Source organism: Podarcis muralis, chromosome 6 (assembly GCF_964188315.1).
Source record: "Podarcis muralis chromosome 6, rPodMur119.hap1.1, whole genome shotgun sequence".
NCBI classification, from domain to species: domain Eukaryota; kingdom Metazoa; phylum Chordata; class Lepidosauria; order Squamata; family Lacertidae; genus Podarcis; species Podarcis muralis.
The window spans coordinates 15,106,475-15,132,888 of NC_135660.1; the positions used below are offsets into that span (position 1 = coordinate 15,106,475).

At 46.0% G+C, this 26,414-nt stretch overlaps 1 protein-coding gene across 5 annotated transcripts in view; it reads left to right on the top strand.

Annotated features, from left to right (window-relative positions):
- The window catches only part of TNIK (TRAF2 and NCK interacting kinase), a 295,093-nt gene that overhangs the window by 25,336 nt on the left and 243,343 nt on the right, over window positions 1-26,414 (top strand). For all 5 annotated transcript variants that reach the window (XM_077929773.1, XM_028731575.2, XM_077929774.1 and 2 more), the window contains exon 2: window positions 23,203-23,268. In XM_077929773.1, the coding sequence (XP_077785899.1) occupies window positions 23,203-23,268 (66 nt within the window). The remainder of the gene's footprint in view (window positions 1-23,202; window positions 23,269-26,414) is intronic.

Sequence of the window (26,414 nt, forward strand, 5' to 3'; positions counted from 1 at the left end):
AATAAGATGCCAATTGCAACCATCTCAAAATATAACAGTCTCGTTAATGAAAAATTAACCAAATGTTAAAGCTTCAGAATTTTAAATCGCCCGCTAAAAGCCTCTAAGAACAGAAAGGTCTTTGAAGACACCCAAAGACCAGCGATGAGGGAGCCTAGTGGACTTTGAAAGGGGTCTCCTTCTGTAGCTTTGGCACACCTGTCCAGAAGGCCTTGTCTTATCCATTTGCCCCTCTTAACTGGATGGTGATCAGAGTCTTTGAACGTGATCTTAATTGTCAGGCAGGTCCATATGAGAGTGGACCAGCCTTACCTAACCTGGTGCCCTCCATAATGTTTTGGATTACAACCCCTATCCAAAACATTGGCCGGGGGATGGGGGAGGCAGGTTGGGGGATGCTAGAATCATAGAATCATAGAGTTGGAATAGACCACAAGGGCCATCGAGTCCAACCCCCTGCCAAGCAGGAAACACCATCAGAGCACTCCTGACATATGGTTGTCAAGCCTCTGCTTAAAGACCTCCACAGAAGGAGACTCCACCACACGCCTTGGCAGCAAATTCCACTGTCGAACAGCTCTCACTGTCAGGAAGTTCTTCCTATTGTTTAGAGTAGGAGATTCTGACACAAACCTGGTCCCAGACTGTTTAAGGCTTTAAAGGCCAACACCAGGTCTTCTAATTGAGCCTGGGAACAAAAAGAAAGTCTGTGTAGGTGGAGCAAGATCTGAGTAATATGATCTGTACCCGTTCAGTTAGTAAAACAGCAATACTTCTTTTTTGCTTCATTACCGTATCCAACAGTTTGGCTAATAATATTATGTTGAGTTCTGAAACCCAGGGCAAGCAAGGCGACACCTTTTATTGGAACAGCGAATGTTTTAAATGCTGGAAGTGGGAGTTAGTGCCTCTCCAGTGAGGTATTTTGAGGCAAAAGTAAGATATGATGCAGTTTCATGCTAACTAGGGACGTGATTCAGCCTTGGTTAAGTGCTTTAGGGCTGCAATTCTCTCCGTGAATTCTTGGGAGTAAGTTAGCGCAGGAGCTTGATGCAAAAATAATTTTGGCGATCAAAAGTTTTTCAGCCACATTCCAATGCAATAGCAAGCCTGGGTTTAATGTCATAAGGACAAGCCGCAGCAAGCCTTGGGCTTGTGCCCTCTTTCTGTTTTTTTTTTTTTTAAATAAAATTTTTATTAAGGTTTTTACATTACAAAATAGAAAAAGAAAAAATACAAAATACAAAATAAAAATAGTTAAAAACAATCAATCTTTTCATCACATTATTTTTCATTTACTTGTTTCCCGGACCTCCTCGTACCTCCCTTTTTTGTATCCCAGTTCAATTTATTAGCTCAGCAGTTTCTTTCCCTCTTTATTTTACCCAGATCTTTAATCTTAAATTATTATATCATTAAATTTTTACTTATAAAAAACCATTTTTTCATATTCTTTTATACCATTACAGCTAGAAGCCACCTAATTTCAATCCAACATCATTCTAACATTCATTAATTTTACAGTATCTCTGTAAATAGTCTTTAAATTTCTTCCAATCTTCTTCTACCGACTCTTCTCCCAGGCCCTCTTTCTGGGTGTGACTGCAAGGCAGAATCGAAAACGTTCCTTTCTGCTGCTTGTGTTGACCATAGTTGCTGGAGCTGCCTTGCTTCAACAAACCGTGGCTGAGATCAGCTACAGTTTGTCTGGTAGGAACATCACACTAAACAAGGTTACTCTGAAGTGGAAATGGAAGTGCATTCACCTGAGGGAAGGGGAGGGACCCTGAGGCATGAAAAGGGTGCCTTCTGGGTAATTCTCTGGCGGGTCCAGTAGCTAAGTGGGGCTTTCAAGGGAACACCACCAGCCACTCTTGTGTCAAATGAGCACACTGTGTTGCTTGTACCAACCTGGCCCATGTGTGGATTCAAATTCTCTTTTCCTTTCCACTTTGTTAATTAATCCCTTCAGCTTGTTTCACTTGATTAATGCAATTTGGAGTTCTTCTTTCACAGCGATTTGCCCAGCAAGCATTGATAAAGTTATGAAGTCTTAATAGCTACCGCAGGGACCTTCATGACAAGAGAGGAACTGGTACAAGAAGCTCCCTGCTGGCGCGTTCCAGGCAGTGAAGTTAGACTCGCCATTGTCTTGTAAGAGTCTTAAGGGTAGCACTATTGTTGGGCGCGGGGAGATGCAAGTCTTCAGACAGCCATGAGCTCACTTCTTGTCTGGTTTTTCCTTACGAACACTGAAAAAATGACCCATGTCCGATGGTAGTTTTATATAAATTGTACTGCACACCAACAAAGCATCTCCTTGAAAGATTTTGTTTCCTTTTCTCTTTTTGTAATAAGAAGGTGTACTAAGGCAAAACTTTATGCAGCTCCACTGGTGAACATTGCCACTAGGAAGGCCATTGAAATGTGAAGAGTGGAAATTGTGCCTGCAACAAGAGGAGATATGATAGCCATCTTCAGATATCTGAAGGGCTGTCACATGGAAGATGGAGCAAGCTTGTTTTCTCCTGATCTGGAGGGCAGGACTCAACCAAATGGATCCAAGTTGCAAGGAAGGAGATTCTGGCTAAACATCAGGAAGAAGTGGAACTGTTGGGAGGTGGTGCATTCTCCTTCCTTGGAGGTTTTAAAGCAGAGGTTGTCAACCTGTGGGTCCCCAGATGTTGTTGGACTACTACTCCCATCATCCCTGAGCTCTGGCCTTGCTTGCTAGGGGTGATGGGAGTTGTAGTTCAACAACACAGGTTGAGAAAGGCTGTTTTAAAGCAGAGGTTGGATGGCTATCTGTCATGGATGCTTTAGTTGCGATTCCTGCATTTCAGGAGGTTGGACTAGATGATTTTTGGGGGTGCCACTCTACAATTCTATGATTCTTTGACATCCACTTTCAGCCCTGGAGAGCTAAATGTACCAGGTGTGCAGATTTTTATTTTATTTTATTTTATTTTTAAAAAATTGATCTTGCAGCTTTTTGGAATCCTGACATTTAACCTGAACTTTTAACCACATTAATGCAAAACAGCAGCGTGGTTTGGGGATTCCCCGACTCCAGAAGTGAAAGTATGAAAGTCTACTGTTGCCTTTCCATACTTGACCTTTAATGGAAAGCTTCCCACTGGAAGGTAATGTGATCCCTTCCTTGTAGCTGGCTATTGTGAAACCTGTCGTGAACCAGCTGTTGTTACAAGGAACTAATGAAACGTGGGGAGGGGGGAGAATATCAAGGGCCCATCTGCGAAGCGCAGTTTCCACCTGCAGGCAACGTGTCAGAATGTAACTAATGTGTTAAAAGCTTTTTGAATTCAGCATGGATGTCATCAGTTGAGCTACTGAGCCTTCTCAGCTCGCACGTCCTGCAGACTTCTGCATCAAATCCCGACATTTTAAAATTTATAATGCGTAAAGCAGAGCATTTCAGAATGTATCGCTGCTTTTGCGTACCGAACAAACTAGACTTGTCCTCTATTCTGGTGTGTGTGTGGCAATCGTCGACCACAACTCATGGGCAAAGTCGGATCATTATGGGTGGCCTCTAGTGTCTGTAAGATACTAAAGGGAAGCAGTCACTGATCGTGCATGGAAAAGACAGAGCACTGAGGGGCACATACATGCTCACAACTGGGTTACTTACCCAGGTGAAACCCCTTGCACCATCTCACATGTGGAGCTTTCCTGTGGATTTGGTTCATGCGCTCACCTGTGAGTCACAATCCAGTTGTGTACTTGTTGTTGTTGTTGTTGTTGTTTAGTCGTTTAGTCGTGTCTGACTCTTCGTGACCCCATGGACCAGAGCACACCAGGCACTCCTGTCTTCCACTGCCTCCCGCAGTTTGGTCAAACTCATGCTGGTAGCTTCGAGAACACTGTCCAACCATCTCGTCCTCTGTCGTCCCCTTCTCCTTGTGCCCTCCATCTTTCCCAACATCAGGGTCTTTTCCAGGGAGTCTTCTCTTCTCATGAGGTGGCTAAAGTAATGGAGCCTCAGCTTCAGGATTTGTCCTTCCAGTGAGCACTCAGGGCTGATTTCCTTAAGAAAGGATACGTTTGATCTTCTTGCAGTCCATGGGACTCTCAAGAGTCTCCTCCAGCACCATAATTCAAAAGCATCCATTCTTCGGCGATCAGCCTTCTTTATGGTCCAGCTCTTACTTCCATACATCACTACTGGGAAAAGTTGTGTACTTACCACATATAAATTAACCTGGACTGTAATATAGATATGAATGGTGACTTGAGCATGAGAGAGGAGGGAGGGTTTCAAAACCACTTCGTGGCCATGAGGCACTTGGTTCCATTCCTGGCACCTTCAGTCAAAAGGATTAGGTAGCAGGTATCTCTGCTCAAGACTCTGAAGAACTGCTGCCAGTTTGTGTGAGCTATACTGTACTGGGCTTCGTAGGAAGCTGTCTTACACAAAGCCTGTGTTAAAATGCAGGAAGCTGCCTGCATTTTGTCCCTCTGTCCCACAGGAGTCTGTACCAGGGCTATCTGGAAATACTGGTATTGAATCAGGAACTTCTGCATGCAAATATTGTGCTGTGCTAATGTTGCCAAAATACTCACATACCTGTGAACATTTTCCATTGAATTCAGTACTGTGGTACCTTGGTTTAAGAACAGTCCGGTTTAAGAATGATTTGGTTTACAAACCCCGCAAAACCGGAAATAGTGTCTTGGTTTGAGAACTTTACCTCGGTCTAAGAAGGGGACGACAGAGGACGAGATGGTTGGACAGTGTTCTTGAAGCTACCAGCATGAGTTTGACGAAACGGCGGGAGGCAGTGGGAGACAGGAGTGCCTGGCGTGCTCTGGTCCATGGAGTCACGAAGAGTCACACACGACTAAACAACAACAACAAGAAGAACGGAATCTGAATGGTGGAAGGGCACTGGCGGTGGGAGGCCTCATTAGGGAAAGCACGCTTCGGTTTAAGAACGGTTTTGGTTTAAGAACAGACTTCCGGAACAGATTAAGTTAGTAAACCAAAGTACTGTGTACTTCATGCAGCTTGTTTAAAGGCTCTCTGTGAACTCTGTGAGTTTTATCTGTCAGGAAATAAAATATGCTATGGTTTTTGTCTTTCAGCTTCATGTTGCCTTCTGGCTTAGTAGACCCACAATTTGATTTTCCTTATCACTTGATGACATTTGTTTTCGTGGGGAAAATGTTGCTTTCTCCCATGCCTGGGCAACTTTTATGAATGCAATCTTATCGACGTGAGGCTGCTGAGACTTCTTACAAAACGAAAGCCTCTCTGTGCTTTCTGTGCCTGACGTCTTCAGTTAACACACCACGGTACTACTGTTCATTTTGTTTCAGGGTTGCAGATACAATAGTTAATTCTGACCATATGGCGCAAGTAGTTTTGTGAAACCGTGGGAATTTTGCAAAGGAACCAAAGAGCACTGACTTTAATGGTGCCACTCGCGTGCTTAAAGGAGCAAATTTAGCATCTTATTTACGGTCTTGCGTCCAGAGGAATGGTGGATCTCTAGTGTTCATCTCTCTACTGGTTGGGCAAAGCGATCCTTGAACCCAGTGGATAGGAGCATTGGACCAAATTGTTGTAGACAAACTTTGGATAAGCCTGACATGGTGCCATTTTGCATACTGGTTTTTGCTTGCGTGTGTTTAGTAAACCCGTGGTTATCGGGTAGTTTTCTGCCTTGAGGGATGGTTTCAGCTGTCCTTGGCTCTTGAACTTTCTCCTTGTGTGCTTCTAAACTGATTTGCTATGTTTAAACCCCATTCCTGCTCCAAGTTGCTCAAGGTGGCATACATGGGATCGCCCCCCTCTTTTTTTCTTCCTCGCAACAACCTTGTGAGGTTGGTTCGACTGAGAGACAGTGGCTACCCCAAGGTCACCTGGTGAATGTCATGGCGGAGTGGGGAGTTGAACTGTGCTATCCCGGGTCCTAGTCCAACATTCTTAATCATCAAACCATACTGGCTGTCATGTGCAGGGAGGTGTGAGTATTTTAACACAGATCACTCAAAACTACACGCCACACTACACTACATCCCACACTGGCTGTCTGAAGTCCAGGAAAGACTGTAACATGATATGATTTCTGCATACAATTTGTATCTGCTCTGCGACTTCAGCAGAAGGCTATTAGTCCTGTTAGCAGTTGTATGTGGTTGTATTACTTGATTGTTATCTTCCAAGGCTGGCCCTATGAATTTCTTTAATCCTTTTTTTATATAAATCCATCAAAGATGGTGGACATCACTGCCTTTTGTGGGAGTGAATTCTATCGTTTAAGTATGTACGTACTCTGGGCCCAAATGCTATATTTTGTCCATTCTGGATCTTCCAGTGTTCCGTTTTGGTGGATATCTTCTCCTTATCTGCTTTCCCTTGCTGGTCTCCCCCCACTAAACTAAAAAGCCCCCAATGTTGTAACTAATAGGGGACTTGCTCCACCCCCTGGGTAATTTTGATCATCCTTTTCTGAAGTGGGGGCTGATTTCATGTATGAACTGTCCCAAGAATTGCAGATTTATCACCACCAGAAAACTTGCATAGAGTCGTATCTTGGTTTTCAAACAGAATGCGTTCTGGAAGTCCGTTCGACTTCCGAAACGTTTGGAAACCAAAGCGCAGCTTCCGATTGGCTGCAGGAGCATCCTGCAGCCAGTTGGAAGCCGCGCCGGATGTTCAGCTTCTGAGGCAAAATTCACAAACCGGAACACCTACTTCCAGGTTTGCGACATCCGTGTTCTGAGTTGTTCGCGAACTAAGCTGTTCGAAAACCAAGGTACGACTGTATTTGTCAATAGCAATACAATATATTTCACTTGCACAGGTACACAGAAAATGTTTGTGTAATATATAGAGTCATAGTCAGAAGAGGCACCAAGGGTAATCTAATCCAACCTCCTGCAATGCTGGAATATCCCGTAAGAACCATCTCTCTCATACAAAGAGCCTTGCTTGTCCCCGATAAAAATATTGGCTTGATTTTGGAGAGGTGTTTGTGCTTGGTCAGGCAGCGTCATAATTGCTTTGGCTTCCGTTCCCATTTGGATAGCATATAAATAACACATCCAGTATGTGACTTGAGAGTAGCTGATAAGCAAAGCAGGAGATATATATATATATATATATTTAAATCATCGTTGTAATATGAGATGTTATCGCTTAGGGGGGATAAATCACGCTGCAGTGCTGGGATAAAAAGATGGAGATAAATGTGTAAACAAACTCTTCCAGCATCTGTCAAATAGAACGTTTGTTATCTTTTAGAAACTGCAATTTGGCACAATTGACGAATGCCAGTAAGATGCTGTTTCTTGACTAGTAGTTGGGAAGCTAGAGAAGGGGGAAAGCAGCAGTTTATTGGAAAGGCAAAAATTAAATGTCTTGTTTACAGTCTCCGTGTAATGCACCTTGATCTAGGAGAATGCCAGGGAATGCTTTGCATCTGTGAATACTCGCCTTGTGAGACTCTTATGGAAAGGACTGGTGGGGAGGCAGGGGGGAGGCGGAAGGAAGGAGGAAAATATTTTGCCTGAGAGGAATAAAAACGAGGGAGACATAATAAGACACCTGTGAAGGTTTGTATCGTACTCAGTGTGTTTCTGCTTCATTATTCAGCTTATAACCAAAGCAACATACCAAAAAATAGCACGGATCCAGGCATCTTTTAGATGCCCCAGGAGGCCTTCCGTAAAGCTGGCTGTTCACACAGAAGGGTTTATATTAGTGGCAAGACTTTGTGAAGAGCTGTCAAGAAGAAAATCTTCAAGCACTCTATTTCTTAAACTTTAACAACACGGGCCCCATTGCTGGTAGCTCTCTGCAGCTGTGTGTGTTAAGAGAATGTCTCTTGTCTATTTCCAGACCTAGTCTGACTATTACACAAAAGGGATGTTATCTAGGAATAAATTAGAGGCAGTCAGCTGGCCCTGAACTGACCTAGAATTTTTTCCCCTCCTCTCTGTGCATTTTTAAAAAGCCTCTGATCTCTTTGGCCTCGGGTGTTGCACCATTATGGGATGCCAAACGGACGAAATTTCAGACTTGGGCCATATTCTTCCGCTCCTCTTAATGGTTATCTGCATTGCTAGTTAGGAAAATGCTTTATACCGGCGATCGCCAATGTGTTGCCTATGCTGTTAGACTACAGCTCCCATCGTCCTTGACCATTGGCCATGTGGGGGCTGCGGAGGATGGGCATTGTAGTCCAGCAACACCTAGAGGAGGGAGCAAATGCTTTTCATTTTGAATCTGAAGTAGTGCTCGGCCAGACTTTTTGAAAAGACGTTGGGTTGTATCCAAGAAAATCGTCCTGTTGGCTCAAGAACTTACACCTGCACAATGAGACTTCCTTTCTTTTTCCTTATCTGCCTCCCCCCCCCCCCCCAAAAAAAAAAACTGCTCCAGAGATTTGGGGAAAACCCCCAGAGCAGATTTGAGATATCATGTGGAAGAAGTGTTGGATCGTTCATTAACTGAAGGGTTAATTTTTTAATTCAGACAGCACTCTATTCTGTTTTCCTAGTGTTTCCTTACCTGATGATTTTCATGTTTTATGTGATCTTTCACACACCGCAAAAGACACGTCTGGAAATCTGGAGGAAGTTTAATGCTCGTTTGCATGTTTATTGTTTCCAAGAAAAAGAATCCATTTTCCAGCCCCGTTTACTCAGAAAATCGCAGGAGTTTTGCACTGCAAATTTGATGACATTCGGGGCAATATCCTGGCATGCAGTTCTTTCCTGCCCTTTAAAACTTAGTGAAACATGGCAGTGTATTGATCAGAAAGCGACGGCTCTGTAACACAAAAGGTGTAAAAGACACATTAGAAACCAGGACCGAAGTACCAACATTATAACCAGTAAAACTAATGCAATAAATGCAGCCCCTGTGTTAAAGTTACCTAGCCAAGAGCAGGATGGGTGGAGGTGTTGCTTAGCAACCACAGACTGGAAAGGTGTCCAATGAGATAGCAAGCGCCCTGATTGGCTGTATAGCTCTGAGGTAGTTTTCCCTCTGTTTGTTTAAGTGAATGTCTCCCTTCTGTGTAGAGGTCTGAAGTACTCTGTGTTTTGTTCATTTTCCTCAGTAAAGTGTTCTCAGGATTTCCTTTCTCTCTGGTCTTCGTCTGTGTCATTTGAGTGACTTTTCTAACAAGGAGAGGGAGAGGAAGCATTCTTGCGCAAGCAGAAGTCCTTGTGCCTAATGGTTGGGGCGACTTCATTGAGTACAACTCATTATATCTGAGAAAATTTCGGAGGTTTTTATGTTTTTTTCATTCCTCCTAGGAAAAGAAGGCTAGCTTGCAATTTTTTTATCTGACTAGTTCCAAGCTTGTTGTTGTTGTTGTTGTGGTGGTGGTGGCCCCATCTCCTCCCTCTCACCAGCCATCATGCCCCAAACTCCATGTGCTCCTGCCATTTTATGAGTTTTTCGAACAGGTTTTATACCGCTATGTGGAGCCTGCATATACATAAGATTCGTGTTGTGTATGCCACTGCCATTACATTGTTTTGGTCAGGGTGCATGTTACGAATTTTCTAGATATGCCCTCAGAAGACCTACACCTCCTCCCCATGCTCTTCAATGTGCAGTGGTTCACCATCCAGAAAATTCTCAGTGGCACGAACAACATGAACTGCTTTCTGCTAACCTTTCTTGGGGGTTACATCTCTCCCTTGCATGCAAATTGCCCATAGACGTGTCAGATTACCATTAATTTATAACGGGCAACTGTTGTGTAAAATGACCTGGCTTGCATCTATGCCTTCCACATCGGAACATTGTTATACATAACTGCAGTTAAGAGACTTATCAAGACTTTATCTTGACAAACAGAAACGACCGGCACGTCTTGCTGTTTTATTTCTTTATATTTTTGCACAAAACAGTAGAGAGGAAATGTGCTCGTGTCTCTCCCCCATTGATAGGCACAGTGAGGTGGCCACCTCAAGTGGCTAATTTATGGCTATCATGAAAGGGCAGTAGTTGTTTTTTAAAAAACTTACTCAATTTATTGCAAAGCTAAGCAGGGTCCGGTATGGTTTCAAATTGGATGGAGGACCACGTGTCGAGATTCCTGCATTCTATTATTCTCTGATTATTGTTGTACCTTTACAGTGTTCTTGGGATTTTTCATGTGCCAAATTACTTTGGGCACACCCAACTAAATAATTGTGTGAGTGGAATGACTTTCACTTGCACAATGGGACTTCTCACCTCCTTTCTTCCCCCTGTGCATGCCCCACACAGCCCCAAATTTGCTCCAGAGGGTTGGAGGAACCCCACAGAACAGATTTAGGGGGCGTGCAGGGGAGCAGAGGAGGGGAAAGTCCAATTTGCAAGCAGAAGTCATTTTGCCCAGGCATGGAGAAAACTAGCGCTACTTCTTGGGCTGCCACTGCCACAGTTGGCTACAGACAGGCCCATTCCTTTCTCCTGACTGTGGGATGACCATCTTATTTTAACAAGTGATCACAGGAGTCCAAGGCCCTTCCCATCCATCTGCATCACCAACACACATGTGTGCATTGATTGAATGGCAGGCTAGCACGCATTGCAGGTGGCTTTCATTTCACTCGGTGGATCAGCATATCTGTAGGGCTTCTTCAAGCTGTATCCTCACCTGCTTCTCTACTGTGGCTCTACAAATGTTGATGGATTCAAAATTCCATCATCCTCGAGTTGGCTTGACAGGGAGCTGTTGTTCAAAACACCTGAAGATGCATTGCATAGTTCTTGAGCCAGGTGCAAGAGGGCTGGATCCAAATCCAAGACAAGTTCATGCATCTATTCATGCTTTGCATGTAGAAGATCTCAGGTTCAATCACCATCATCTCCTCCAAGCTGATCTCTGGTATCTGGAGAGTCAGCGCCTACCTGAGTAGACAGAATTGGGCAAGAATAGACCAGCGGCTTGAGACAACTTCATATGCACAGCTCTGTTGAACTGTGTCCTCTTTCATTCATTGTCCACACCTGTTAAGGAACCTCTGCCTATCTACTATGCAACTAAAGTCTTCTGTAGCAGGTTTTGGAGCACACTATTGGGGGAACAGTATGTATGTCAGTCTCCTCTAACCTGGTGCCCTCCAGAAATTGTTGGACTCGTAACTCTCTTCATCCCTGGCTATTGGCTGATGAGAGCTGACCTTCAAAACATCTAGAAGGGAAGCAGGTTATGGAAGACTGACAGGTAGCCTAGGCCTATTGAGATGATAGCCTAGGATGGTACTCAACCTTCCTTTGCATATTGTAAGAGATGGTTGGTCATGAAAGAAAGGCTTTCAGAACCTAAGGAGAGAGGCCAGTTTGAGAACTACTGCTTTAGGAACGGGCACATTTGAGAGAACCCTTTTTGGAGCGAAAGCCAGCTCTAAGGATGGAACACCCAAAGTGTTTGGGGCTTTATGTGCTGCAGAGATGGATGCTGTTGGATGCCGAAGAGAGAGAATCTTTGCTGCGTGTGTGTTTTTAGTTTGCGTAGTTTATCTGTGGTTGTGTGTCCACAAAACACTGGCTGTATTAAGTTACTGGAATGTGTGCAGGGCTGCAGAAGATGTTTTCAATAGGGCAGAATTTCAGGCTCTAATTTAATAACAAGACCTCTTCTGGATAAACACCTGCAGCCTTTGGCACTGAATTTATTTAGTTCAGGATACAGCCGTTCTCTGGTATACTGGGAGCATCTTTGAATTATCATTTAACAAACCAGTAGGTGAGTAAATTGGCTTTTTCAAGTCTCTTAATGAAATCTTGCTTCCTGGTCACAGGTGCCTGTTCTTTAGTTCCACTGAGAGGTCCCTAATGAAGAGGGCAAAACCATATTAATGGTAGTCTTTCTCCTAAAGTCGCCCCGGGAAAATTGCATTTGCTGCTCGCTTCTGACTGAAATAGTCTCTGAGGAAAAGTGTGCACGGCTTATCTTAACTAAAATTTGCGTATTTGTTGTATTCAGTCAAATGTGTTTATTTGGGATAGGACTTTATTATTTATTTGCTTAAAGAGATGGCAGGTTGCATTAATAATAAGAACGTAAGAAACTGCCTTGTACCAAGTATATCCCTGGTATATCTCAGCTCTTGCTTCATCTAGCTCATTGCCGTCTAGGCCACTGGTTTTCAGCCAGTCCAGGACCAGTTTCAGGGTTGTGGTGGGGATAAAATGGGGAGGGGGAGCCACCTTGAACTGTTTGGAGGAAAAGTGGCATATACATGTCATTTGATTGATAGACTCTTTTTTTGCAAACCGATTTGAGGTTTGTTTGTTTAAAAAATCAAGTAGTATATAAATGTTAAATAAATACATGTAATAATAACAAAGCAGTTGGCCCTGCCACATTTCATCCAGTGGATGCCAAGTCAGACTTGCCACATTTTTGGGAGCTGGCGGGGGAAGTGAGGTGCGATATTCCTACGTTGTGGTGTTTGCTCTAGCTGTGTAGAACATGCCGTTCTCCTTCCCACCCACAATGCAGGAGTCAGCAGGGGGCTGGTCCACCGTCCCTCAGACCTTGTGGGGGGCCGGACTATTTTTTTTTGGGGGGGGGGAAATGAACAAATTCCTATGCCCCGCAAATAACCCAGAGATGCATTTTAAATAAAAGCACACATTCTACTCATGTAAAAACACGCTGATTCCCAGACTGACTGTGGGCCAGATTTAGAAGGCGATTGGGCCGGATTCGGCCCCCGGGCCTTAGTTTGCCTACCCATGCTCTAATGTGACTTTGCGTTGTGGAAACATATACCCCATTAAGCACAGGTAATATTGAAACAGAAGCTTTCGCCTTCTTTTCCCTCAGAATTTGCTCTTCACTGATATGGGTGCTCCGCTCGTGCAGACTAAGGGGTTGTTCTCTTTGGGTCAGTGCTCCTAGAAGAGGGGGGAAAGGGGCCTAGATTGTCTGTATGATATTGTTCGCTCTGGCCACAACACAGGCTCCTCTCTATTGGGCACATAACTTCCCCAGTGACATTCCTCATGAGCTTAATGTAAATGTTATAATTCCCAGGCGTGTGTAGGATGCCACACTGAGCTATTATGGAATTACTGTGCTGAAAAGTGGGAGAATCAAACTTGCCACCCACACGAGACCGGTAGAGGCATCCCATCAGAATTCTGAATATCAGAAGCTGAGCAATAGTCCTGAGCATTTCACAGACAAAAGAAATAGGGTTTTGTAACACCCCATTCTCATCCTTAGGAGAATGCACTCCTCAGGCTTTTGAATGCTCTGTTCATTTGGCCTGCCATTGTCTTGTCATCCCAGGAGTATGGCTGTTTTGGGATAAAGGCATAATAGGACTATGGATCAGCCGCTCCAGTGTGTGCAATAGTGGACATGTGCATAGACTGTGCATGGAACTGTAGTGTTGATGTGCATTAGTGGTAAAAGCAGTGTGTCCTGTTTTGAGGTGCAACTACTTAGGGAGCTCCATGCTACCTCTCTCCACCCCCAAATGTATTGAAGAAAACATTCTCCGCTGCAGCCAGGCCATCCACTATGGAAGCTGTCCTCCGCTGTTTGTTCGCCACCATGGAAGGTACTGTAGAGTTCTTCCATGTAAGGAGGGACTCTGCCCCATTGTTTCTGATGTAAGTGGCTCCAGTATAGGGTTATGGCTGTGGTATATATCATTTGAGTGTGGTAGGGGGGCTAGATCTATCCCACATGGTGCTATAATACCCCCCTCATGCAGTCTTTCCGCATGGCGGAGGAAGGATTGTGTGAACTTCCCCCTCGAGACCCTGGAGAGGGACCTGAATGCTGAAGAATGATATCTCTGGCAACTAATCCAGAGTGCGGCAGCTAGACTGGTGACTGGCAGCGGCCGCCGGGACCATAAACAAAACTGCATTGGCTCCCAGTATGTTTCTGAGTGTTGGTGCTGACCTCTAAAGCCTTAAACTTCTTCAGCCCAGTATACCTAAGGAGAGTCTCCACCCCCATCGTTCAGCCCGGACACTGAGCTCCAGCTCCAAGGGTCTTCTGGTGGTTCCCTCACAATGAGAGAACCAGGCAGAGGGCTTTCTCAGTATTTGCATCCACCCTGTGGAATGCCCTCCCTTCAGATTGAAAGGAAATAAACAACTATCTGACTTTTAGAAGACATCTCAAGGCAGCCCTGTAAAGGGAATCTTTTAGTGTTTGATGTCTTACGTTTTGTTGGGAGCCGCCCACAGTGGCTGGGGCAACCCAGTCAAAAGGGCGGCAAATAAAGTAAGTTGGTGGCATACTTTTCAGACATGCATCATTTCGCGACACAGTAATTCAGTTTTACTTGCAAACCAGAGGTCAAATTAACCCCTTTCCAGCCCTGGGAGGAGCATGGGAGCATTTGCGCAACACACCGACACACTAACATGCCACGACACACAGTTTGGAAAGCTCTGAACTACAGGGAAAAGGAAACTTTTAACAATGCATTACCCTGTGGGCAAAACAGGGACAAAATAAGGATTGTGATTTATCTGGGACAAATGGAAAAATGGAGAAATAGGAATGGTGGGAGTGTCTGCCCGAGAACGACATACAGAATAACAATCAGATAGTGTGTGCGCACCAGACCCAAATGCCACAGACCTGCCGTTATAGTGGCTTATGGAGAGTAGATGCAGGAAGCCAGAAGTGATGATAGAAGCCTAGACCTCTGTGTGCATGCTTAGAGTAAGCTGCAGCCCTATTGCACCCATGCGCACACACACCCACACACCCACACACCCTCCCTCTTCTGGTTCACAGCAGAGAGCAAGCCATGCCAAAAGCGGTTTGCAAGTGCGAATGAGCAGCCTGCTTCCGGCAGAGTGGGTGTCCCTTGAATTTGTGTCGCCCAAGGCAGCTGCCTGCCTGGGGAAAGAGGGTCTGTAAACTGTATTGAGGTGCCACAACATAGTCTCTCGACACCCTAAAGGGTGTGAAGAAACTGGCGGAACCCTGACCTCGCGCTCCCATTTTATTTTTTGCCGTTTTGCATATCTGCGTCTGTTTGGCTTTTTCCTTTTAAGCATGGCTGCACCCTTGACAATTCAAGCCTAAAAAGGTCATCTTAATTAATATTTCTGGATTAGTGGGATGGCAGACGCGGCGGTTGCTGGTAACAGCAGAGATGGAGCCTTGCTCAGAAAATGGCTTTCCAGGCTGGTGCTCTGGAGCAGAAACATTGCAATCGGGCAGCCTGATATAATTAGAAACGTGCTGGTTTATTTATTTATTTTTGCAAAAAATTAAAAAAGATCGCAGGAAGAAGTGTTCCTTTCCTTTTTTTTAATTTGAGGAATTTCCATTGGTTTTCTGCGCGTTGCTGGCGTTTCTTCCCCCCACTGGTTTTATACAAGTGTCCTGTGGTTTGTACTGGTTAGCTCAGCAGTGTGGATTGACATGGTGTAAGTAGGGTAGCATTAAAGGGCTACTTGCCCCAGTCTAAACGGGGGTACATAGCCTGAAATATGATGTAATATATTGTCATGATATTCCGGTGAATCATCCCAATCTTGGAGTGGTGAGAGATAGCAGGGGCGCCTGTGTTTAGCTAGGCTTAGGTTTCTTTTGGCATGAAAGCCAGTGGAAACTGTGGTGTCATTAGGATATATGGTTTTATTCACAACCTGAGCATAGGCTCACAGCATTGACACTCTGCAAGATCTTGCTTTCCCATTCAGTTTCCAAGGGAGCCACCAGCTGTGGCTTAGGTTCAGCACAGAACAGACATGTCTCTGTGTCTCCAGCTTCCATCATCGGTCCAACCCACACAAAGAAGTCTCCCCTTTGTCCTATTGTGTGGCATCCAGTCAGGTGAGATGGGGACAGGCCCACCCATACGCCTCTATGGCAACAGAGCTCACTCTTTCAAGATGCAAATGGCAGGTCCTTAGCTGAGCTTGACTAAGGAACTGGCCTATGACTGGTTCAACAATCTTCCTTCTATAGTTTCTAGTCTTCTGTACACAGACTTACAGGTTTGGAAGGGACCTACGGTATCACACAGACCATTCGCCCAAACCCATAACAGTGTTAATCTTAGAAAGATTATACATGTTGTCAAGGTAGTACATGCCTCCTTGCTTAAGAGGCTTTGTGAGGACAGTAGACCAGGTAAGGTATACCCTGTTGCACCTTCTCATTGGTTCTTTGCCTGCAGGCTAGCAAAGCAATGCACTTTCAGGCATTGTCTACTGGTTGTGGCAGAGGGAAAATATTGGCACTAGCATCCAACAAGATTTTCGCCCCAGCAGGCCTGAGTCAAAAGATGGCATCTGTTCTAAAACCAATGTGGGCAACGAGAACTTGAAATTTTAGCTAGCTAATCAATCTCTCAGCCTTTACAGTTTCAATGTGCCTGGCGCCATTTTGGGGGCAAAGTACAGAACTGGGATTCTTCCCGGGACACAGCAATTTATTGGGCTGTAGACTGGCTTTGTGGGTATTGAAGATGCTAATATAATGTCCCTGGTTGGGGGTGGAGGGAATGCGGTGGGCGAGCAGGGGGAGGAGGAGCAAAGGGGATATCCAGCCACGGAGGGAGGCCTTGGCAGCACCCAAGGGAAACATCAGGAGAACATTGGGACCCCCTGGAAGATCTCTGGGCAAGCAGGAAGGAGGAATCATGGGTTATTGGGTTGTTGTTGCTATTTTGATTGTGTATTTTGTGGTTTTATGTTCTGATTTTATTCTGTGAACCGCCCTGAGACCTGCGGGTATAGAGAGGTATATAAATTCAATCCATCCATCCATCCATCCATCCATCCATCCATCCATCAATATTTTCCCAAGTGAGACCCATGCCAAAGAGCCCTTATACTGAAGTCCTTTCTGCAAACAGACATAAAGTCAAGCAGAGCTCGCGAGGGATGAGAAGAGAGTGGTTGTTGCCAAAAAAAAAATTCCAAGGGCCAGATAGAGGTGTCCAGAAGGCCACATTTGGCCCCCCCAGGCCAGGGCTGAGGTTCCCCACCCTGGCCTGTAACAAATAGTCCAAGGGGAGAAGCAGACAGAGGCAGAAAGGGAAGGATGGAGGCTAATACTGTTGTCCATACTTGACATTTGTTACAGTTGGTAGTAAGAAGAAAAACCAATGATCATGTGGGAAAAGGTTGGGTTTTGAGGAAGCAGTTGTGTTGGAAAAGCACCAGAGCTATGTGGGAGGAAGGACCTATGATCACAAGGGGCTTGTCGTGTGGTGTCTGGCCCCCACATGGTTGCATTTTAGATGGCCAGCCACATGTCTGCTGTGTGGTTTGTGGTTTGTGCTTGCGCTAGTGTCTGCTCGGTTCTGATATCTCTGTTCCCATAGCCTTTTGGTGGTGGAAAGACAAATAAAGGTATTTGGCTGGGGAAAGGTAATAGCAAGCCCCCTGGTGTTTGTCTGTGAAATGAGCTGTGGGGGGGAAGGTTGAGATTTGCTAAACGGAATGTAGCACATTGCTATAAGCAGCAAAATCCCAAGTTCCATAATCTATATAAAAAAGTGACTATATTGGTCCGAGATTATGCTCTGCTTATGCTGTGCCGGTCTCCATTTAAGCTTTTCTGAATAATTTACAGAGCTCCATTAAACGCTTTCATATTTTGCTTCCTAAATGCCAGAGAACATTTCCTGAGCTATTTCAGCTCCCTGTATTCCCTGGCACAGTGCTGCTCTCTCCAGCCCTCTGGTCTCTGTGGTTCTAGTTTGTACTACTAAGCAATTTGCAATTTCTCCCCTCACCCCATTCCAGACAAAGCAAGTATAGCCAAGACCATTTCAAGACTGGTCTCCTTAAGAGGCCATTTCACAGAGTTGGAACTTGAGGTGCTGTGCTGCAGTCCCCTCTGTTGACCTGGTTGGGTCCTGCTCCTGTCTTGGCACTTCCATCCAGATCTGCCCCCTCCAGCTCCCATGCTTCCTGGCCATTATTATAGACCAGTCTGTCCCTAATTGATGACCTGCAGGTGATCCTAGAATCCTAGAATTGTAGTATTGGAAGGGAACACGATGGTCATCTAGTCCAACTCTGTGCAATGCAGGAAGCTTTTGCTTGAACCCACAACTCTGAGGTTTAAGAGTGTCATGCTTTACTGACTGAGCCCTGCTGGGCATCCAGCAGGGGCTGATGGGAATTGTAGTCCAACAACTCTAAATATTCTTTTAACAGCTCTGTTGCAGCAAGTTGAAATGGATTGTCCCTTCCTGGCACACACTTTTAATGCTTACAGGAGAAGATAGAATCCTGACATGTATCACTGATTGTGAGTTCTCAACTGGCGCTTACTTGGTGTGGTACAGGGGTGTGTGATCTTGCGAAAGGACTTAATGGATGTGCGAGAAGTGTCGACACCCTTTCATGTCCTCTAACTTGCTGTATTTATCTGAAGCTCAGGCTAGCAATATTTTTATACAAAGATGGTCTGATGGTAGGGGGGAAGGTGTCAAGAATAATGAAGAATCATTATTCCATTGAAAGCTGTGTGGGTAAAAGCAGAATCAAGGACCAGCCCGTTGTTAGCGTGAACGAAGACTAAACGTGTGTTTTCCCCCCTTTTTTCTTTCTGCATTTGCTAATAACTAGCATTCTGCTCCAGTTGCCATGGCTTTGGTGAAATTGCAACTGCTAGTGCCAGCTGCAAAAAGAGATGCCATTCATTGACTTGACATAAGCTGCCAGGCTTCTTTCACTGACTGTGGTTATGCAAAACAGGAATAAAACATTCACACACAGAGAGAGAGGGAGAGCATGCAACACAAAAATGCTTTTTAAAGATCTTGCTTTTTGTTTCTAGAAAATGGGTGCACAGGTGGACTCTAAAGAAGGCAGCCTTAGGTCCTTGTTGGAACACAGGCTCTTGCATGCTGAACATCCTAGGTCCAGCCCGTGGCTGTTTTAGGATCAAAGAGAACTGGAGACGATAGGGAGCTACTGCCTGTGAGTGAAAATGCAGACTCACTGCACCAGTGATCAGATGCGGTATATTTAAAAATGGCTACCGACTCACAGGTTGTGAGAATTCATTAAATCAGATCCCATATGCACTGCCTCTGGGGCTGGAGCTACCTGTCCTAAGCGCCTAGATGGCTGTGGTCTTGCTCCAGAATGAAATGCACCGGAACATGCAGCAGAACATGCATCTGATGCAGTAGAACTGGCAATTTTTATTGCATAGCAAAAGACAAAAAGACTTGTCCCCAAGAATTTGTGTAAGTGTGTGTGTGTGTCTTGGACACTGACCAAACAAAAATGACTGGACATAGGGATAGCTGAGCTTTGCAGTGCTTGGGGGGTCCGCCACTCCTTCTTCCCTCCATTGGGCAGCTGGTGTGCCAAAATGATGAAATGCAGGTGTGAGGCTGAGTGTATTGCTTTTAAAAGGGTGCATGTGCAGCAGCGATCAGTGTTATCAGGTTTTGATCAGCGTCCTTAGGTTCAAATCTGTGCTCTGGTATGAAGCTGCCTGGGAGGGCTTGGGAATGTTGCAATCTTCTTCTTCTTTCAATGGAGAAGGGTTGGGGAGCAGGAGGTGGGGAGGACACAGATCAATATCTGGTATGGATTGTGCACCTCGCTGTGTGTGGTGGATGCATGTAGCAGATTGTCTGGGCGTGCCCTTAAGACAGATGCTTTGACATGTACTTGCTTGAACGCGAGATACTGAACTCTTGAGTCCAGCGCCCCAACTCCATGCATATTCCGCGTGAAAAAATGGAATGCATACTGATTTAGTGCCTCCGTGCCCAGATGCTTCCATGCCCGCAGTGTGCAATACACACCATGCACACAAGTGCACAATTACCTCTCTCCCCTATGTGCTAATCTGCCCTAACTAAACCAGCAAAGCCCTCCTTCAGGGCTGCTACACCAGAGCAGTGTGGATTGACTCTTAGCAACAGCATCCTAGTGCTGATTCCTATTTAGAATGAGAGTCATTATAGTTCCCATATCCTTCCCAGTGGTACTTGAACCAGTGTAGTTTCAGCCTCGTTTCTGTAAGGCTTGTTGCTTACGGCAAGCTATTTTCCCGCTCTTGAGTTTTAATGATCAGCAACTAAAAAAAACCAAAACACATTTGTTTGGCACCAATGTTCTTTTCAAAAACACGCACATGTACGGTATATCCCCCCCCCAAAAAAAACTTTGTTTCATGCAACTGCATGAGCCACATCTTGACAATGGCTCCTGTCCCCCCCCTTTCCCTTTTCTTTTCCACTTTGTTCCTTGTTCCTTCTCTCTGCCAATAGGAGCCTGCTGCTCTAATGGCACAAAATGCCTTTCAGGTTATAGAAACATCCCACGTCTTTGTCCATTTTGAGCTGTGTGCTTCTGTTTGAATGTTGCTGGCCCAGCTGTGCTCCGCATTCCCCTCGCCCTGTGGCATCTCCCCAGCTGAGAGGCCTTTAATGGCTTCATGGCTGGGCATTTCAGCCCAATCGCATCCTGGGAAGTTCTCTCTGTAGCCCACAGCAACGTGAAAGGCACCATTACAAAAATCGGTTCTGGTGTCCCTCGCTGCGATGTGGTGCTGGTGGCGGCGGCAGCTGGCAAGCAGGTTTACCTTGGCATGGCCCCGCGCATAAAACACTTCTGATCTTGTGCAACATAAGAATGAAGCCTTCCATTCTCCCCTTGAACATTAAGATGAAAAAAGGCTCTCCTTTGTCCCCCCCACCCCGTAAGCAAAATGACTTTGAAACTGTGCTCTGGAGAAGCGTTGGGGTTCCTTAGAAGCTTAGCAGGGATTTATTGGTGATCTCAATAAAGAAAGTGTAGCTCCCCTGCAAAATGACATCTCCACTTATGACCGAACTTCCTCCCCAGTGCCAAAGCACAAGGGGATGTTGGCTGCGTCCTAAGGAAGGAGTGAGCATATGTCAAGAACTACCTTTTATTTTATTTATTTATTTTTTTGCGCTGGAAGCTCTGAAGTCTTCGCTTCATCACAGAAGAAAAAATTATTCAGCATAGTCTGCCTTGTTCTGGACTGAGCTTGCAGGACTTTACAAGAACCCAAGAAGACACAAAGCATACACACACACACACACACACACACACACACACACGGGGGGGGGGGAGAAACACTGTCTTCTGCTCTAATGGAGCACTGCTTTTTGAGGGGAGGGCTTTTTGGAGTTGCTATTATTAAATGGGGGGACGCGGGTGGCGCGCTGTGGGTAAAAGCCTCAGCGCCTAGGGCTTGCCGATCGAAAGGTCGGCGGTTCGAATCCCCGCGGTGGGGTGCGCTCCCGTTGTTCGGTCCCAACGCCTGCCAACCTAGCAGTTTGAAAGCACCCCCGGGTGCAAGTAGATAAATAGGGACCGCTTACTAGCGGGAAGGTAAACGGCGTTTCCGTGTGCGGCTCTGGCTCGCCAGAGCAGCGATGTCACGCTGGCCACGTGACCCGGAAGTGTCTCCGGACAGCGCTGGCCCCCGGCCTCTTGAGTGAGATGGGCGCACAACCCTAGAGTCTGTCAAGACTGGCCCGTACGGGCAGGGGTACCTTTACCTTTATTATTAAATGGGAGTCTGGCAGTCTTGCTGGTGTGCTGCAAATCACCTACAGATTTACCTGTAGATCCTTATTTGCATTATTTTCACTCCTTTTATAAGGTTCCTAATTTATGTGGGGCGCAGTCATGAGTCTCAGCCAATGCTCCATGTAAACTGAGTTTGTGTCCCAGCAAAACATGTCTCCTAAATCTTTCACAGCTCACGTAGTTCCGCTGCCAGTGAGTTGGGGTTTCTTGTTTTTTAGGTAGAAATCATTCCTTGGAGCTTGCAAACGTCAGCCAGTGAACGTTGAACCAGGATTATAGACTGAGGATATGGCAGCTTTACCAACTACACCTCCCCCTCCCCCCCGGAATACTTAGTGACCTGGCCATTTCTTGCCTCTGTTCGAACGTGGGTCCTCATACCCCTTCTCCTGTTCTTGACTTTTAACAGATTCAGTTTGCCCCAAGCTGCTTGCATAAAATTAGGCCTTAGGACTGAAGGTTGCGTATCTCTCTTCCAGGTAGATCCTACCTGAGGTCACAAATGCTTGGGAGATGTGGTTAGTGGGCGGCAAGGCCATGAGAAGTGTATCAAGATAGAACTGCGGTTGTGGTAGCAACGAAAGGTCATCTGTTCTCCCATAGCTGTGAGGCAAAAAATTCCGCCCACAGATGCAATTCTGACAAGGCTGGGCTTCAAACAGAGCTGAGTGGAGTTAACCTAGGAAGCAAATAGTTTGAAACAAGCTATGCTGATTGTATCTACATTGGGGAAAAGCTCATAATATCACAAGGTCACTGGCCAGAATGACCAGTTCCACACTCAAAAGATGTTTGCCGGACAGTGACCCTCAATACGAGCAAAACCTAATCTGATTTAAGCTCTCACCTATCCTTTTCTCCAGTGGGCTCACTATTTGGGGTGAGCTTAATGTGGGTGGCATTCTTGATGTATGTTTTTGATAGTGTCACATGGCAGTAGTGCTTTGCGGGCACCGATATGACCCTGCCTAAGAGTTTATGAGTGAAATTTCAATGGTGCCTAGGGATGCTAATTTGCAGTTTTCAAAACAACACGTGGATGTAAGAAGAGCCGTCCTTCAAAATCTGCACTTTTCCAAATTTCGCTGTGCAAAGTAATAGTGTGTAAAAAAAGAGTATGTGCTGGAATAAAGAGTGTGTGAAAATTCATTAATTAGGGGAAATTTGTTTGCAAAAATGTGAATATTCAGCAAATCTGTGTTTCATGAGCTCCAATATGCGAATGAATTTTCGTAAGAACTTCTTAAAAATAAAATTTGCTAACTGCCGTGGAAATGTGGAGAACCGAATTTAAGATTGGAAAAAATGAGAAACTGAAGATTTCTCCAGCACTTATGGTGCAAGTTAGAAAGTGAAGCAACCTTGCTAGTAGTTTAGTTGTACATGGCTTCTTCTAGAGCACCTCATTTTGGTTTGTTATGGCATATAAATCAAGAATCAACGTATGTTCTTAAGACGCTTTATGTTTTGTTTTTTGCACTTTTGAAAGATACGCAAGAGAAGGGGTTTTGACCCTTACTACGACGCTTGCCCCCCACCCTTCTGAACTCATTCTGTGTCCCATGTCTCCCAGCACTCTGAAAAAGCGCCCCTGCAAAATGCAAACTAGCCGAATTTAACAAAGTTTTTATTTGCAGCCACTTTTAAGTATTTGCTACTGACCGTCTGAAATGCCTTTGTTTATTTCTCTTTAGGATCCTGCAGGCATCTTTGAACTCGTTGAACTCGTTGGCAATGGCACCTATGGGCAAGTCTATAAGGTAAGTCCTCCTGTGTTTTCCCGGAGCATGAGATCACATGCTAAGCATTCCTTGTGTATCTGTCTCTAATTTTTACTGGGCTCTGGTTGTAAAGGAAGAATTAACTTCAGGGTGTTTATAGTTTCCTGCTCCCCGCCTTCCTAGTACCTGTTCCAAAAATGTACGATTGTGAAAGAGAACATTGTGTGCCAGTCTTGTGTTTCTATAAATATCTCTGGGAGATTGTACCTATGCGTAAACATCTTTCAAACTGAAGAGAAATCTTCCCAAGCTGATGGAGAACGTGTGTGGCTTCTTCCAGGTGAGAGCTACAGGTTGCCGAATCACTATTAATATTATTCATTGAATTTGTACACCGCCCTTCATCTGAAGATCCCAGGGCGATTATCAACACACAAATTGTATATTAATAAATTGCATATGAATAAATTGTATATTAATCGCAACCTGGGACCGGGTGTGCATGCCTCAACAGTTTTGCAGGTGCCAAAGATAGTTCAGGAGGGATTCTCCTCTTCTGTCTTTTCATCACCCACCTCACCCTCCTATTTCCAAAAAAGCAAAATGAGTCCTCTTTGCTGCGGTAAGTGGGAGATGAGGGCCAGTGAAGGGACCCTGATTGGAAGCAACGGAGCAGCCTAAGTCCTTTTTCCTGTTGTCCACTTATTAGAGATGGGCATGGCTTGATAAATTCCTAGTGGTGTGTTGTGAGGATGACATTCGTTCCAGTGTCTGAGTATCTACAATTCAGGGTTGCGAAGCTCCCTCCTCACAGACATTTGCCTGTCACTTTCATTGTTCGGATTTCCTTGGCTGCCGAAGACATGTCTCTTTACTCTGGCCTTTGGCATTGGAGATGCATGCAATTAAGACCTTGTGTTTGCAAGTAATAATAATCACTCTGTTTTAATGTGTTTTAAATTGTTGTGATACTCTGTGGGACCTTAGGTCGAAGGGCAGCTGATTATTATTATTATTAATAATAATAATAATAATAATAATAATAATATTTTTGCCTGTCTCATGCAACATATGACACCATTATAAGTTGATGGGTTTTCTGTTTACAGTCATGGGGTGTGTCTCCCTCAGGCTGTCTACCTCCCTTTGTGAGTCTGATCTCCTTAAAGTTCAGGTAGCAAATACATATATTTCCCAGGCTACCTGCACTATATATAGTTACAGTGGTGCCTCGCAAGACGAAATTAATTCGTTCCGCAAGTTTTTTCTTCTTGCGAGTTTTTCGTCTTGCGATGCACGGTTTCCCATAGGAATGCATTGAAAATCAATTAATGCGTTCCTATGGAAACCGCCTTCAGACCAGGTCCGGGGACAGTCTGTCCCCCGACCTCTTCTGAAGGCTGGGGGGGGGGGCAAGGGCTTTTCTTCCCACCCCCAGCATTTTAAAAAACCCCGGGACAGCGGAGGACTTCTCCGCTGTCCGGGGCCATCTTAAAATGCTGGCGGGCGGGATTTTAAAATCGCCCGGGACAGCAGAGGACTTCTCCGCTGTCCGGGGCGATTTAAAAGCCCCTGGGAAGGCAGGCAGGGGGGACAAAGACTTTTGCCCCCCGCCAGCCTTCAGAAGAGGTCCTGGACCTCTTCTGAAGGCCGGCGGGGGGCAAAAGTCTTTGCTCCCCCCTGCCTGCCTTCCCGGGAGAGCGGAGAAAGGCAGCGCGTTTCTCCGCTGTCCCGGACGGCTTTTGAAGGCAGGCGGGGGGGGGGGGGAGCAAAGACTTTCGCCCCCCGCCCGCCTTCAGAAGAGGTCCTGGACCTCTTCTGAAGGCGAGCGGGGGGCGAAAGTCTTTGCTCCCCCCTGCCTGCCTTCCCGGGAGAGTGGAGAAAGGCAGCGCGTTTCTCCGCTGTCCCGGATGGCTTTTGAAGGCAGGCGGTGGGGAGCAAAGACTTTCGCTCCCCCGCCCGCCTTCAGAAGAGGTCCTGGACCTCTTCTGAAGGCGAGCGGGGGGCGAAAGTCTTTGCTCCCCCCGCCTACCTTCCCGGGACAGCGGAGAAAGGCAGCGCGTTTCTGCGCTGTCCCGTACGGCTTTTGAAGGCAGGCGGGGGGGAGCAAAGTCTTTCGCCCCCCGCCCGCCTTCAGAAGAGGTCCAGGACCTCTTCTGAAGGTGGGTGGGGGGCGAAAGTCTTTGCTCCCCCCTGCCTGCCTTCCCGGGAGAGCGGAGAAAGGCAGCGCGTTTCTCCGCTGTCCCGGATGGCTTTGTCCCGGCTTTATCCCGGATGGCTTTCCCGGGAAGGTAGGCAGGGGGGAGCAAAGACTTTCGCCCCCCGCTCGCCTTCAGAAGAGGTCCAGGACCTCTTCTGAAGGTGGGCGGGGGGCGAAAGTCTTTGCTCCCCCCGCCTGCCTTCAAAAGCCGTCCGCGATAGCGGGAAGCGCTTCCCTGCTATCCCGGACTGCTTTTAAAATGCTGGCGGTGGGGAGCAAAGCCTTTCGGCCCCCGCTGGCCTTCCTGGACCTCTTCCGAAGGCCGGAGGGGGGGAAAGGCTTTGCTCCCCACCGCCAGCATTTAAAAGAGGTCACCGGAGATTTCCCTATGGGCTTTCTTCTTGCGAAGCAAGCCCATAGGGAAATTCGTCTTGCGAAGCAACTCGCAAACGGAAAACCCTTTCGTCTTGCGGGTTTTCCGTCTTGCGAGGCATTCGTCTTGCGGGGCACCACTGTATTCATTTTTGTTTCCTTACTCTCCTGTCCCACCTTACTTCCATAATGGGATTCCCAAGCACTAACCAGACCCAGACTGGCTTTGTTTTAACAAGATAGCTCAGTCAGTAGAGTGTAATACTCTTAATCTCAAGGTCGTGGGTTCAAGCCCCATGTTGGTCAGAAAGACTCCTGTATTGCAGGGGGTTGGACTAGATGACACTTGTGGCCCCTTAAGACCAGGGCCCCAAATGCTGCAGCAGAGGGAGAGAAGGGATGCAGGGCTATTCCACTGGCTCTACTGAAAAACCATCTCCATCTGGCTTCTCCTTCCCTCAGCTGTCACCTGACAGCAGCCATCCAATCAGCCTGCAGCAAAGGAAGATAATAGGAAGCAGGAGTTCTGTTAGACTCCTTCACTCTCGGAACGGTTTGCATCCCAGCTGGTCGCTATAAGAACCGGAACTTTAAGAATTGGTGGCTGAGTTTC